We start from the raw sequence: 14,367 nt of genomic DNA on the forward strand, positions 1-14,367 counted from the left end.
AACTTCAAATCTGTTGCGTGAATTTTCCTCTGAGCGGATTAGTTTTTTTTTTAGATAAATGAGAGTCACATGATCTCTTTATAAATGTCATCCATCTGATTTTAAATCAAACGTAATACCAGCCTAAAACATTTTCTAAAAAGGATCTGATAAAGAAATCAACCAAAGACAAATAGGACCAACATATTTCTCTATTTATCCTCATGAATGTTTTTTTTTACAAAATCGCAATTTACAGGAACCTCAGTGCTAAGCGCAGAGCTCCAGCGTCTCTGTATTAAAGTCCTAACAAAGTCTGACAGTCCCGTACATCCGAGTCACATTATTTACAGCCTCCGCTCCTGGATCACTAACTGATGACGGTGGAAATGCTCTCACCTCCTGATGAGACGCACGTCACTACAGAGGACACATGATACAAGCTGGTATTATACATTTGTTCATTATAGAGACACTGAGCGAAACGACAGGAAGTAAAAAAAAGACATTTCTGAGCCATCTAGTCAAAGGAGAGGGACGAGTGAGTTCCCAGCGGAGGTTAAGACCCGACTCACAGCACACTGATGCTCAGCAGAGGGTCTCTAAGTGCAGAGAAAGAGTGTAACAGTCTCTGGGGGCTGAGGGGGGGGGGGCAGAGCAGGACCGTGTTCATTTCTTGGCCTTTCCTTTGCCTTTCCCCTTCCCAGAAGCCTCCTTGGTCTCCTTCTTCTCCTTGGTCTCCTTGGTCTCCTTCTTCTTGATAGGTTTGCCCTTCTTCTGCTGCAGGGAGGAACACCGCACAGACGTTAGAAGATATGAACACAGCGCTTTGCACGCAGTGAATGTTAGATTGTTGATGCTCTTACTTTGATCATGGCGTCCAACTTGACGCCCTCGTCCTCAGACTCCTGCGATTCATTGTCCACCTCCTCCGCTCCCAGCTCCGACTCCCCGGCACCCCCACCCCCGCGGCGGCCCTTCTTCACGACCTGCAGAGAGTACGGCGTCAGGTGGACCTCCTTGTTGTAGGCCCGGGTGAACGCTGCCTTCACCTGAGAGGAGACAACATGTTGCAGTGCAAAAATGTTACAATAAATCACTCTTATTTCCCCCTTTCACAATATTCAATATAGGCTCTATATACCCACAAATATACAAGGAGCTGTGGTTGTCTTTGACCATTTAAAATCTATTAAGCAGTAACCAGTTTATTTGAGGTTGTGAAGAACAGTTAAAATAACAAATGATAGAGAACAGTTGCTGTGGGTCAAGTGAGACCTATTTAAAATGAAAAAGGAAGTCGTACTGAAAAGCTGGCTCTGGAGTTTGTTGGGTGCAAATCGGCAAAGGTAAAAAAACATTTCTAATCTGTGACAATTTTAGCCTCTGTGATTTGCTGTTGAAACAAAAGTGAAAAAAGTTTTTAATAGAAGCTGCTATACTGATTATTGTTTTAAATTCATAATTGACTACATGTCATGTAGTCATGTATGTAATGTGTTTACTCTACTTGCTCAGCACAAAACAGCATGTATAAATAAAGAAAAGCTTAGGAACATGTTCACATTTCAAACATCAACTCGCTTTGTTAATGTTATTAAAGCTTGTTTCTGCTGCTCCCGATTTCTCTAAAAACACTCACTTTTTAATTTTGCCCTTGATGGAACAATTAAACAGGTGAGGAAGTGTATTTAGAATTGGCTGTCACAGTTATAGGTATAGAGGGACGAAGCAGAATGACACTCCGATAGATGCTGGAATAACTGGTATAATTTGTTATGCGTTTCCAATCCAATCTCCAAAATCTCAACAATTTAGACTCCTGCTGCTAACCTTTGACTCTAGTTTAGAGTAGGGGTCTGGTTGCCCCCCCCACACGCTGATCTCCATGAGGCTATCCACGTCCTCCCTGACCAGCTGGTAGTCATCCAGCAGCTGCACAGCCTGGGCGGCGCCCTCCGCTCCGAGCCTCTGCAGCGGGCTGAGTAGCGCCTGGCGCAGGTAGAACAGGTAGTCCAGGTTCACCGCCTCCCGGCTGCTCATCGTCCTGCAGGGGCCACACAGAGGACAATCTGATACTGTGACTACAACGTGTGAGTACTCAGGACAGTCAGATACTGTGACTACAACGTGTGAATACTCAGAGGACACTCAGATACTGTGACTACAACGTGTGAATACTCAGAGGACGGTGAGGAAGGCCGGCTCACTTTAATCCCATGTGTGAGGAAAGCTCCTGCACGATGCGAGAGTGCTTGCTGGTGGAGGAGTGCTTGCCGAGCCAGCTGGGGAAGGTGGGGAACTGACTCATGTAGCCCCTCATGAGCTCGCCGGGTAGCACACTGGCATAGACAGCCTACGAACACACACACACACACACACACACACACACACACACACACACACACACACACACACACACACACACACACACACACACACACACACACACACACACACACACACACACACACACACACACACACACACACACACACACACACACACACACACACACACACACACACACACACACACACACACACACACACAATCATATTTTCAACTGTATACGTTTGCTATGTCTGACTGTAATTGATATATCAGGTTGTCTGTGGGTTAGTAACAGTTGATCCATCAATGTAACATGTGTATTTGTCCAAAGAGGTTCAACGCAAACATTTGCATAAATGTAATCATTGTGTAGGCCCTTTGTGGGACTCTGTTGTCTTTGTATGGAAACCTTTTTATGATTAAACTGTGACTTTTTAGTTTTTTCACAACATACTATTCTTGGTCTTTTTTTATTATCACTTTGACATTTTAGATGGCATGCTCTACCCTGATATCTTTGACTTTTTGTCTAATATAAGGTAAAATGTACTTTATTGATCCCAGATTGGGAAATGTTTGCGTTGCAGCAGCATCAAAAACAAACAAGGGATTGCACATAAATAGAAATGAGTAGAAATAAACAATTCTAAACTGTAAACATCTCAAAATAGAAATAAAACACCATTTAAAAAGTAGAAAAATATACAGTAGACCGTGAAGATAAGAAATCTATAAACTCTGACAATAAAACACTATTGTGCCAATTTTCAGTTAACACAATATAACAATGTATTTGACAAACTAAATCATGACCTTCAAATACTCCTGTGTGTGTGTGTGTGTGTGTGTGTGTGTGTGTGTGTGTGTGTGTGTGTGTGTGTGTGTGTGTGTGTGTGTGTGTGTGTGTGTGTGTGTGTGTGTGTGTGTGTGTGTGTGTGTGTACCTGGGTGGGCAGCAGGGACCAGTTCTGCCCCGAGCGGATCCGTCGGTCCACCAGGTCTCCGTCAGAGATGGAGTCGGCCGCCTTGCTGAGCAGCATCAGGTGGGACTTGGGGTCCCCACTGTGAGGAGAGGAGGAACAACAACACACAAAGATGTTAAAGGAAAAGTCTAACCGTTGGAAATATTGGTTTTTTTCTGGTTGAGAATTGAGAAAATAAATGTCTTTCTTGTGGTTTAAGCATTAATCTAGGAAGAGCCAGGATGCAATTAGCTTAGCTCAGCACAGACACAGCGAGCCTCCCTCACCCCGCAGCCTTTGGCCGAACGTGCAGGTAGTTCTCCTGGACGAAGAGCGGCGCTAGCGAGTAGTCGTGGAAGAAAAGGTCGGATTTGTCGATGAAGCTCATGTGGGCGGTCTCGTCCCCGAAGGCGAACACCTTCCTGCAGACGTCAAACGGACCCATCTTCATGTCCTTGCGGGCGCTCGTTGCATCCGTCTTGCACTGATCGTACGTCATCACCTTGTCTTTGGCCGACCACATGCTGAGGTTGTGAATCACCTGGAGAAAGAAAAGAGGCGGCATGGTGAGGGGGGAGGCCGAGGGGGGGGGGGGGGGGGTTTAGAGATAACCCCAGAGATTATTAATGATGCTTTGTCTCCTTTACCTGTCGGATATCCTGATTGGAGGCCAGGATGATCTCATTCAGAGCTGGAGGGGGGATCTTGATTCCCTCCTTGAAAGCAAGGGACATCATGGCTCCCTGAAAAGCAACATTTAAATATTAACATTTGAGTGTTCACTTTACCAATTTAATTTGTGTGTGTGTGTGTGTGTGTGTGGGTGTGTGTGTGGGTGGGTGTGTGTGTGTGTGTGTGTGTGTGTGCACCTTGATCTGTTCCACTCGGGGCCTCTGGAAGCGCAGGTCGAAGCAGTGGTTTGCCAGCGACCTGATCTTCATGTGGTTACGATCGTTGCACATGAAGATGATGGGAACCTTTGACGTTTTGATCAGACTGATCATCTCCTGCAGAAAGATGTCAGAGTTCAGTAACGAGAAACATGATGCAGCCGGTTGTTGCTTTCAGTCCCCTGCTGCTACAGCTTTGAGGAGCAGTTCATTTATAGTCATTGTTTCTGTAGATGCATTAACAACAACCGACAGTAGTCTCATCACAAATCAGACATGTGAACCTCTGCAGTACATTTGTTTTATTTAAACCACACCTTTAATTTTGCACGTGAGAATCTGGTCAGAGAAATGTGTTATTTCTTTACCTGGATTCCTCCGCGGTCCTCGTTGCCGGCCATGCCATCGACCTCATCCATGATCAGGACGTGCTTACTGGTCACTTTCTGAGACGTGCCTACAAAACACACAACAACAGTTACACACACTACATAATATTCAATTAGATGCTAGACAAATGTATGTTGTGTTGATTCTCTAAGAGAAAATTATTTGACCTCTAGGTAAAACCTTAACTTGAAAATGGCAAATATGCAACATTACTATACTCTGCTTTTACTACAGTAACGCAGCGTCCACACGGCAGCGTGCGTCGAAGCTTGCCGGCGGGCGTGTCTGAAGCTCGACCAACAACCAATCACATGAATCTCCCGCCCCAGAAACACAAGCAGGCGGTTTGATTGGCTAGAGCTTGTACTGGCATATGATTTGATATGAAGCTTGAAAAGTTTAACTTTTCTCAACCTTCACCGCAAGCAAAGCGACGTGAAGGAACCACAATGCAGTTCGGCAAAGCCTGACGTCACCCCATTCAAAGTGAATGGGAAGCATTCAACGCACGCCGCCGTGTGGACGGGCCGTAAGTGACACCTCATCCTTTAGAAATCACAGCCTTTAAATGATTCTTGCAACAAGCTTTCATTTCAGAAACATTTAGAAGTACATGTGATAACACACTTCTAAAGCATGGGTGTCTAGTTCTAAGGCTGGATATGTGTTTTTGACAACCTTAACACCATTTTTGTTTTAGCAAACTCCATATCGAAATGCTAACAGTTGTCAGTTATGTTCTTTGCAGTCCTCTCATGCAACCATTCAATTAATAATAAAATACTTCTCATCGCTGCAACATAAGTACACCTTTTTCAGAAACCAGCACATGAATAAACGCTGACGTTGGTTCAGATGTGTCGGTACTGAAACAGAGAAACAACCGTAAAGAGGGATCACCTTTGTAGAAGCCTTCGATGCTCGTGTTGTTGAGTGACTCGGACACGACTTCCTTCAAACTGTTTTTGCTGCGAGTGCAGCTGGCGTTCATCTCCACAAAACTGAGGCCCAACTCCTGCAGGACCACACACAAACAACGGGAGAGGTTTAGTCAAACAGAGACCAAAGCAATATGTTTAAATGTTTAAGTTTAAGACATTTGTCCCCACTGGAAGTCAAAGGGGCAAGTCATAATCAGATAATAATACAGACTGGGAAGAAAAGCACCTAAAAACACTAAGTCTGTGTGTTTATACTGACCTCACAGACCAGGGCTGCTGTGGTGGTCTTCCCCACGCCCGGGGGTCCAGAGAGCAGAGCAGCTTTGAATCCTGAACCGTCATCTTTGCCGCGTCCAAACTTACCGAACTTTGCAACTACACAGCAACAAAACATGTTTCATGTTAAACTATGATTGACTGACTTTTCCCACCCACAAGCTGCATCCCTACCCTCAAAAACATGTTCACACCAGAGATCAAATCTAACATGAAATAAGTCTGACCACACGGACTGTAATGTGAATTGTGATCTGATTACTAAAAAGGCATTTCACACAGTTTTTACAAAAACTGTAATAAACGTTGCTTTGAGAAGATGATTTGTTATCATTACTCGGAATACTTCTCACACCTAAAAACACAACATGATAAACTGTGTGCTACCTGGTGGTTTGGAGGTGCCGTTGCCGTGGTGTCGGAACCAGTTCTTCAACCAGCGGAACAGCTTGTTGGCACAGCTCTGATCTCCCTGCTGGCCAATCACAGCCTTCAGAGAGAGTGGGCGGTACTTGTCCACCCACAGCAGGCTGGCGTCCTCCCCTTTCTCTGAGGGGGAGGCTGCTGAGGAAGAGGAGAGGCCCAGCTCCCTCCGGGCTGTGTGGGCCGAGCCCCTCCCCGGGGGGGTGTCTCTGCCTCGGGTCCCGGCGCCGCGGCCCGGAGCCAGGCCGGTCTTTGAGGGGCTCGGGGTGTGAGGGGAGCGGGAGTTACCCTTAGAGGGAGAGATCTTCTGAGATGTGGGGGTGCTCTTTGAAGTCCTGCCGGGGGGGGTCTTGGTCTTTGAGGCTTTGTTCTAAAAGTCAAGATCAACTGAAAGTAAATGGCATGTTTCTGCTGCTATAACAGATAGGCGCTGTATCAGAATCAGTATACCTGGATGTGGCCCAAAGAGGGGACATGTACATTGTTGAAGCAAAAGTGAAGAGCCAAAAATAACAAAATATGAATTTAGAGGCATGTATTTGTATACATGCCTCTAAATTCATATTTTAAGAGAAAAATACAACAATAAAGTAAATAAAGAGAGGCTACTCAGCAGTGAGTAGGAGCTGCTATTCGAGCGAAGCCATTAAACATCAGTCAGCTAAGTGAGCATTTGATGCATCGCCCTAACTGTTGTTATTTCTTAAAATAATAAAAACGACTGTGACTGTAAAGAACAGATGTTTCATATTCTTACATCTTCTGGGTTCCAACTATTCCACTGCTGGCAAAATCACTTTGTGAACAGCTTGTTTAAATAAAAAATATGAGAGCTTACCTCAGCTTCTGCAGCGACCTCGTACTTGGACTTCTTTCCAGGTTTGGTGCTGATCAGCTCCAACAGACCATCTTCATCCAGGATCTTGGTCCCAAGACTTTCCGCCTGAGCACAAAGCCACAAACTATATAGGTCAAAGGACAGATCCAAGGAAAAAACTAATGTAGGGAAATGTGTAATAGGACACAATGTATTAAAGCCAAATATCAAAGTGATTATAAGCTCCTATCAGCTAGTGTGTATAACTTAAGAAACAGTTCAAGTTAAATCAATCACACATATTTTCTACAGAAACATTTTTTTGTATTTCTGGATCAGGGGGGTCACCTTCTCGAGTTTGGAGGCTCCGCTGTCTCTGCCCTGCACCATGTAGGTGGTCTTCTTGCTGATGTTGCCCGTCACCTTGCCTCCATAGCGCTCGATCAGGGATTTGGCTTCATCCCTCTCCATGGACTCCATGACCCCCGTCAACACAAACACACAGCCCTCCAAACAGTTCTCTGCACCCTGGAGAACACACACACACACACACACACACACACACACACACACACACACACACACACACACACACACACACACACACACACACACACACACACACACACACACACACACACACACACACACACACACACACACACACACACACACACACACACACACACACACACACACACACACACACACACACACACACACACACACACACACACACACACACACACACACACACACACACACACACACACACACACACACACACACACACACACACACACACACACACACACACACACACACACACACACACACACACACACACACACTGATAAGGAACCAAAACAAAGGCAGTTTGAGGAAAGATGGTGGACGGTGTGAAGGCCGCTGTGTGTTACCTGAGGGATTTCCTTTGAGCCCAGAGCTCGGGGTCCGTCCCTGTTGAGGAAGTTCCTGAAAGCTGCCGTGTTCTTCTTCTTCTCTGCGTCGTCAGGACTCGTACTCGTGCTCTGATCCGTTTAAGAGGGGTTATTATAATTGTTTTAAATCTAACAAAAACAAATCTCACAGAAAGTCATCACAGCTTCTTTCGCAAACAGAACACTCATCCATTATGACTGCACCTTGGCCAATAGAAAAGGAAAAAACAATTCTCCATTACTATTTGTAGCACTTAACTAAATTTGAAGCTAATGCAGTAGCACTTTGGATCATGGAAAAGTTCATGTACTGTTCATGGATTCATGCTTTTCCAAGTACTGTATGTATCTTCATGTTTGATTGTGCTTATAAGTTGCTTTAGAGAAAAAGTGTCAGCTAAATGAAATATAATGTAATATATGTTGTGTACATACATGTGTTTTTTTGCTAATGTTTAATTATGATGGAAGAAATAAATAAATGGATTGATTAATAATCTCTACCAGGTAAACATGTACCTTGCTCACCTCTGGTTTCTTGGGAGACGTTTTAACCGTGGTTCCTGTTTTGGGAGTGAACTTCTTCTCGTAGCTCGGAGAAGCGAGGGGTTCCTTTTTGGGGGAGATTTTGATTTTTGATGGCGAAATTATTGTTTTGCTCTTTGACGATACATCTCTCTCTTCTTGCTCTTTCTTCATCGAGGCCAGTTTGGAGCTGGCTCTGACGGAGGCGGGGTTCTTCTTAGGGGTGGGACTAATGGCATCCTCCGACATGCTGCCTCTGCGGCTGCTCTTTGACGGACTGCTCAGGCTGTGCACAGCAGAATCTGGACTGCTCTTTTTAGGTAATGTGGTAGGGGCTGGTTTTTCATCAGAGCCTTTACGAGCCTGGATGAGGACACATGCACAAAATCCTATTTAATGACACTTGTGAAAATCAAAAGGTGGATATGCCTTTGTGTTGTTGTTTTTAATTACCTTCTTTGCTTGAGGCTCCTCATCCAGCATGGCCAGAGTTCTGGCAAACTCCTCATCCTCATGGACCTGCTTCTCCAGCTGAGTTAGAAAAAATAATGAAATGAAAAAAAATGGAAAAACAATAAGCTTACTTTTGAACAACATCAGTAGGTAGTAGGTTTGGTCAGAGCACCAAAATATTTATAATGTCAAAACTGACTTAAAAACATTAACAAAAAATACAAAATATTGAAAATAAGAACTTGTTTTTGGTCAATAGTCTAACCCAGTGGTTCTCAAATGGGGGTACGCGGACCCCTAGGGATACTTTGGAGTACTGCAGGGGGTACGTGAGATTTATTTTAAAAACAACATAAGTAATGCATTTAAACAAACTACTAATAGTAGATTAACTACTTTATTCAAAAGTTTACAGAAATTCTGGATAATAAAATGGGAAAAAAATGGAGAGCTCTCTTTTCCTCTCCCTCTCCCGGCAGCCCGTCAGGCTCGTGCAGCTCGCTGAACCTGTAATAACTTTAAGTGACCCGACAGTAAAAAATAAATATATTTATAACTAGTTTAGCTAGTTCCAGAGTAGATAAACTAGCTAAGTGTGTTAGGTCTAACTCTAAGTGAATTTTGCTCCACTCAACGGTCCGTCACAGCGGCGGAGCTGTGATCATGCAGAGCTGCGTGTTCTCCGTCAGCAGCTGATCTGATCTCTGATCTCTCTCTCTCTCTCTCGCGTCCGGTTAGACTTCACTCGCGTTTATGTCCAAATCTATCAGATCTAGCTAGTTCTAGTTAATGATATGACTGCCTGCTTATCAAAAGGACCTAAACATAAGCGTTGCTTGGCAACGTTGTGTGGCCGCAAAGTATAGTGCACCATTAGGCATAGCCTATGTTTATATGAGGGGTCAAAATCCCATCCTCATAAAATGCTAAACATTTGAAATATAGCATTTAAGTGTTTCTCAGTTACAATGTTGTTGTTTTAATAAATCAGACACCGATGGTGCAGCGCTGTACTGTCCTCTTTCTATAGGCATTTTGTCCCTAACAAATCGTTTCTGCGCTGATCAGGGGGTACTTGGCTGCATTTTTTTTTCAAAGGGGGTACATTATTGAAAAAAGTTTGAGAACCACTGGTCTAACCAATCGACTTGTTTTCTCTGTAATTCCGAGTGCAATGAACGAGCCGCTGTATGGTGACCAACCCACCTCCATGTCCTCGTGCATCTGCAGCTGTTTGGCGATTTGCTCATCACTCAGATCATCTGTGTCCTGAGTTGGCTGAGGAGAAGATACATTTACAAGGTCACTTTGTTGTGAAAGGATCCTGGTTTCATACTTTAATGAAAGACTGAAAAAAGCTGTTATCAGTAGAGTTGAGTGGTTGATACTCAGGAAGCCACAAATCCTGACAGTTTGGATGAAAAAGCCGTACACGAGGTGAGAAGACACAATCCTTTATCAGTACTCACCATCTTTCGTTTGGTGCTTGCTACGAGCTTCTTCTCTGAACGTTGGACAGCTGCACTGCCGAAGTAGTCGAGTACTGAAGTGGGGGTGTGTTTGGGGGCAGGAGGCGGGGCGGACTTAGGGGTGGCGGGTGTAGGAGGAGACTTCACCGCAGTTTTCCCCTTTGTGGAGGAGGGAGTGACGGGAGACTTCAGTCCCTCTTTGGCTCCGGGGCGAGCGTCTGACTTTGTCTGTTTGGCCGTGCCGTTCTGCTTGGGTTTAGTTTTGGAGACCTTCTTCAGGGTCTGAAAGGAGTCGCTGTCTGAGTCTACGACCAAAAACAAAAAAAGTCTTATTAAATACTGGCAAATCCAGAGTGCAAGTGTATAATCATTGAAATGTCCTCAATCGCCATCAAGACAAATGTGGCAATCAATGATGAAATGGATATCAGTTGATATGGACCCATTACCTGTCTCAGAGACATACTGCACAGGGTCCTTTTTGGGAGGCGTCTCTGATTTGCTCTTCTTCTGTTTCTCTTTGGGGGATTTCTTTGACTTTCTCACTGGCTCCTCGTCGTCGGAGTCTGAGAAGAAAGAAAAACATGATGCGCCACGAATACGCAGCAATGTGTTTAACCTTCCATCACAGCTGATCAAAAAGTCCCTAATTAGTGATGAAAGATAACTAACTGTGTCCCCTGAAAAACAGATCCTATGCTTTGTGCCTGACATGTAATGATACCATACAAGAGGCACAAACAGCAGCACAGTGCATCATGGGAATTATGCAGTAGCATAAATCTGACAAGTCAAATCAAGCAATCTGATTGGTTCTTAGCCGTGATATAATGCGCGTATACCACGGGTAGAATTGTAGTTACTTTTCACAACAAGTCAGTATCCCTCCACGTCTGAGAAAATCTACAACCGTTACAACTGTGACATTACGTCTGTTAAAAAAACAGAAAAGATCATACATACCAGACACTATGACTCTCTGCTTCTTCCGTTTTTTGTCACCATCCTTGAGTTTCTCCTCTGTTTTGGAGCTTTTCACCTGAAGCATATGAACTTGAAATTAAACTTGATCAATAAGATGAGGCAACAGATGAAGCACTACGGAAAGGAGGCAGGAGATAAGCATAACGTTCTTGCCTTGGTGGTCTCTTTCTTTTTGTTTTTCACTTCCTCGTCTGAAGAGAGAGGATTCTTTTTCTTCTTCTTTTTCTTCTCCTCCTCCTCCTCTGTTTTGATGTTTCCATTTGGAGCTGGTTTCTGCACCGCAGGCTTGCTTGCAGTCGCTGCAAAGAACCGCCTGATGTCCTGTTTGCACAAACACAAGTCAAGTCCTGTCCTTTAACTATTTAGTTCTAGTTTCTAGCAAACATGGCAGAAAGTAATGCCTCTCAGATGTTAAGATGTCCTGCTCCTTTGCTGAATAACTTTGAACACACTTAAAGACATCACCTTGGACTCTGAAAAAAGGGAGGGACAGTTTACACTATTTATGGAGGAAAGTATGAATCTAGAAAATAATCTACAGATTAATTAATAATCAAACAGAGCATTATTTGCAGTTCTAGTTATATCCTCACATAATGACAAATTGTGAATATACAACACTTTATTAGATGCAAATTTATGCTATGGTGTAGTTAAAATATTTGTTTTCAACAAAATGTGCATCATTTGAACTGCTTTAACAAATCAGCAAGCAAATGTAAATGGACACAACAAGAGAGCAAAATATGAGTATGTGTTGCTCGCTAACTTTAATTAACTTCTGAATATGTTTCCTCTTTAGCTGCAGCTAACACACTTAACTTCAGGATCAGCAGCAGCGATCAGGTTCAACAACAAAACAGGGTTACTTTAGGCGTTATGCAATCACGGTGTTTACGAAGACAGCGTACAGAGAAGTGCAAATAAATCGCTTTAAATGTGTCACGTACCATTATTGACAGGCTTCCTCGCAGTTTAGGGTCAGAAAAGTAATGAAATCCCACAACTGATTGGCGCGAAGCTGGATCCTGTCGCCTGGAGATGACGCACAACCGGGAGTCTGTTGCTGTGCGTCAGTTGCGTGGTTTTCGAAAACAAATATGTACTTTGTAAGAATGAAAAATAAATAAATAATATATTTTTTTAAAACACTCACTTAACATTTGGGTTCTGAAGGAAATGTTTGCTTTTTTGACAACCATTTCATAAAGCTGGGAGCAAATGTGCAGTATTATAAACCCTTATATATGTAAACAAAAGCAAGACACTTTACCAGACTGGCAATTTATTGATTTTTTGGGGGAATTTCACATGAATAGAGCCAGGTTCTTCAAGTCTCTCCTATAGTTTGTACCTTTCAGGGTTGAATTTAGAAACTCATACTGAGTCAATATGTTAAATATACAATAAGAAATGTTCCTATGTAGATATTATATAAAATACAAGACAAGGGTTTTGAGTACCTGAGACACTTTGATATGCTCTGTATAAAAAGAGGTAAAAAAAATTCAGACCTTCAAAATTAAATAAAAGATAACTCTTTTAAAAATACTCCTGCATTTCTTTTTTAACTGTGTAACTTGAAAAAACACAATAAGAGTGTGAATGTTTGATAAGAGAGCATTGACCCTGGAAACATACAATCCCATAACATATTTGATTTATAAAAAATAGTGCGTTGAGCTTTGATTTGTGGACAAGTATTCAAATTGATGTCTGTCTGGTTCAACAGGCTGCACATCAAGGCCAAAGCAACAGAGAAGATATATTTCCAGGAGGTTTACTCTCAGCCTCATTTCTTTCTTACTCTTTTCTCTCATCACTATCACATCAGCTGTTTCAACATCAACCAGGATGCTGACTGTGTCTCCACTAGTTTGTGCCATGATGGCTCTGACTAGAGCTAATGGTGATGGTGAGTATCTCTTGATACATTTTGTGAGCAGTAATATCGAAGCAAACCTTTATTGTTGAAGCTAACTTCACAGAAAAGCATGTCAAAAACCATATATATTGAACTATTAAATGCATCATATTCTGGCATATATGCAAACCATATGCATTAATGATGTCCTACAACACAAAAGTAACAAAGATAAGTAAGAATAGGATCTGGCTTTTGGTAATTGTTTTTCTATTTAAAGGATATGATTCCATATAATGATATAATTGACATAGCTTTTTAAATTGTAAGAGAGACCAGACATTGACAGTTAAAGCAGGAGACATGAAGGGAAGAGGATAGTCAGGTCTAAACTGCAGATACAACTTATTTTACTATCACTCTTTCGCCTAATTACTAATGAACTGTTTAAGGCTTTTTCTCCACATGACTAAATGACACCCAAACCAAGCTAAACCTGAGGTAACGGTAGCTAGTTTTAGATGAGCAGAATAGCAGTAGCCGCGATCTCCGCTTTTGACCATAGTTGAAAGCTTTAACAATATAAATGTGCTTTACAGAAGAGGTTAAAGTGCGTCAAACAGCCTTTTGCCCTATTTCGCTGAGCTGCCCTTCCGCAGGAAATACAATTTAAATGTGTTTATTTGAACTCTTTACAGAGCATTCTGAGACCCTCTTCTTCTCTATGTATTTCCCTATTATGCATATTGATATAGGCACAACTAATTAAATGTGATGTATTGTCATTCAGGCCTTTTACAATAAAAGGATTACACACTCATTTGTAAAAACAGACACAGCGACTGCCTGCCTCCGATTAATTATGTGACCCACTCTCGTGTTTGTCCTCAGGGGGCCTGCGGTCGAGGGTTCAAAAACCACCGTCCTCTCTCAGGCCAAAGGTCAAGCACCACGCTCAGGTTGTCTTCTTGGAACACATGGTGATTGACGTTTCTTTTTTGAACCAGCAAAAAGGAGTTGGGTTAAGTCTGAGGTAGAAAAGTATGAATATATGGATTTAGACTGCTTTTGAATAGTCTTCTGATGTACTTGTATGATTGACATTTCTATTGTAGATGCA

The 14,367-nt window shown here is 42.9% G+C and overlaps 1 protein-coding gene across 1 annotated transcript; it reads right to left on the bottom strand.

Annotated features, from left to right (window-relative positions):
* Positions 1 to 176: 176 nt before the first annotated feature.
* Positions 177 to 12,467, bottom strand: rfc1 (replication factor C (activator 1) 1). Its single transcript, XM_079675373.1, has 23 exons — positions 12,334 to 12,467; positions 11,537 to 11,704; positions 11,363 to 11,438; positions 10,849 to 10,965; positions 10,400 to 10,704; positions 10,137 to 10,208; positions 8,931 to 9,008; positions 8,481 to 8,840; positions 7,932 to 8,042; positions 7,360 to 7,539; positions 7,033 to 7,137; positions 6,159 to 6,564; positions 5,755 to 5,870; positions 5,455 to 5,569; positions 4,533 to 4,621; positions 4,144 to 4,281; positions 3,922 to 4,017; positions 3,562 to 3,815; positions 3,257 to 3,374; positions 2,190 to 2,335; positions 1,813 to 2,026; positions 846 to 1,031; positions 177 to 759 (listed from the first exon to the last, which is right to left on the bottom strand). The coding sequence occupies exons 1-23, from the start codon at positions 12,334 to 12,336 to the stop codon at positions 649 to 651; spliced, it is 3,564 nt and encodes a 1,187-aa protein (XP_079531499.1). The 5' UTR covers positions 12,337 to 12,467; the 3' UTR covers positions 177 to 648.
* Positions 12,468 to 14,367: the final 1,900 nt, after the last annotated feature.

This window comes from Notothenia rossii, assembly GCF_949606895.1.
Source record: "Notothenia rossii genome assembly, chromosome: 1".
Lineage (NCBI taxonomy): Eukaryota > Metazoa > Chordata > Actinopteri > Perciformes > Nototheniidae > Notothenia > Notothenia rossii.

Bases quoted from the DNA above. Each gene is read 5' to 3' on its own strand.
- rfc1 (XM_079675373.1), bottom strand. The intron at 11,439-11,536 runs GCAAGAACGTTA...CATATGCTTCAG, and splicing joins AAAAGAAAGAGACCACCAAG to GTGAAAAGCTCCAAAACAGA. The intron at 4,018-4,143 runs GTGCACACACAC...GTTGCTTTTCAG, and splicing joins CCCGAGTGGAACAGATCAAG to GGAGCCATGATGTCCCTTGC.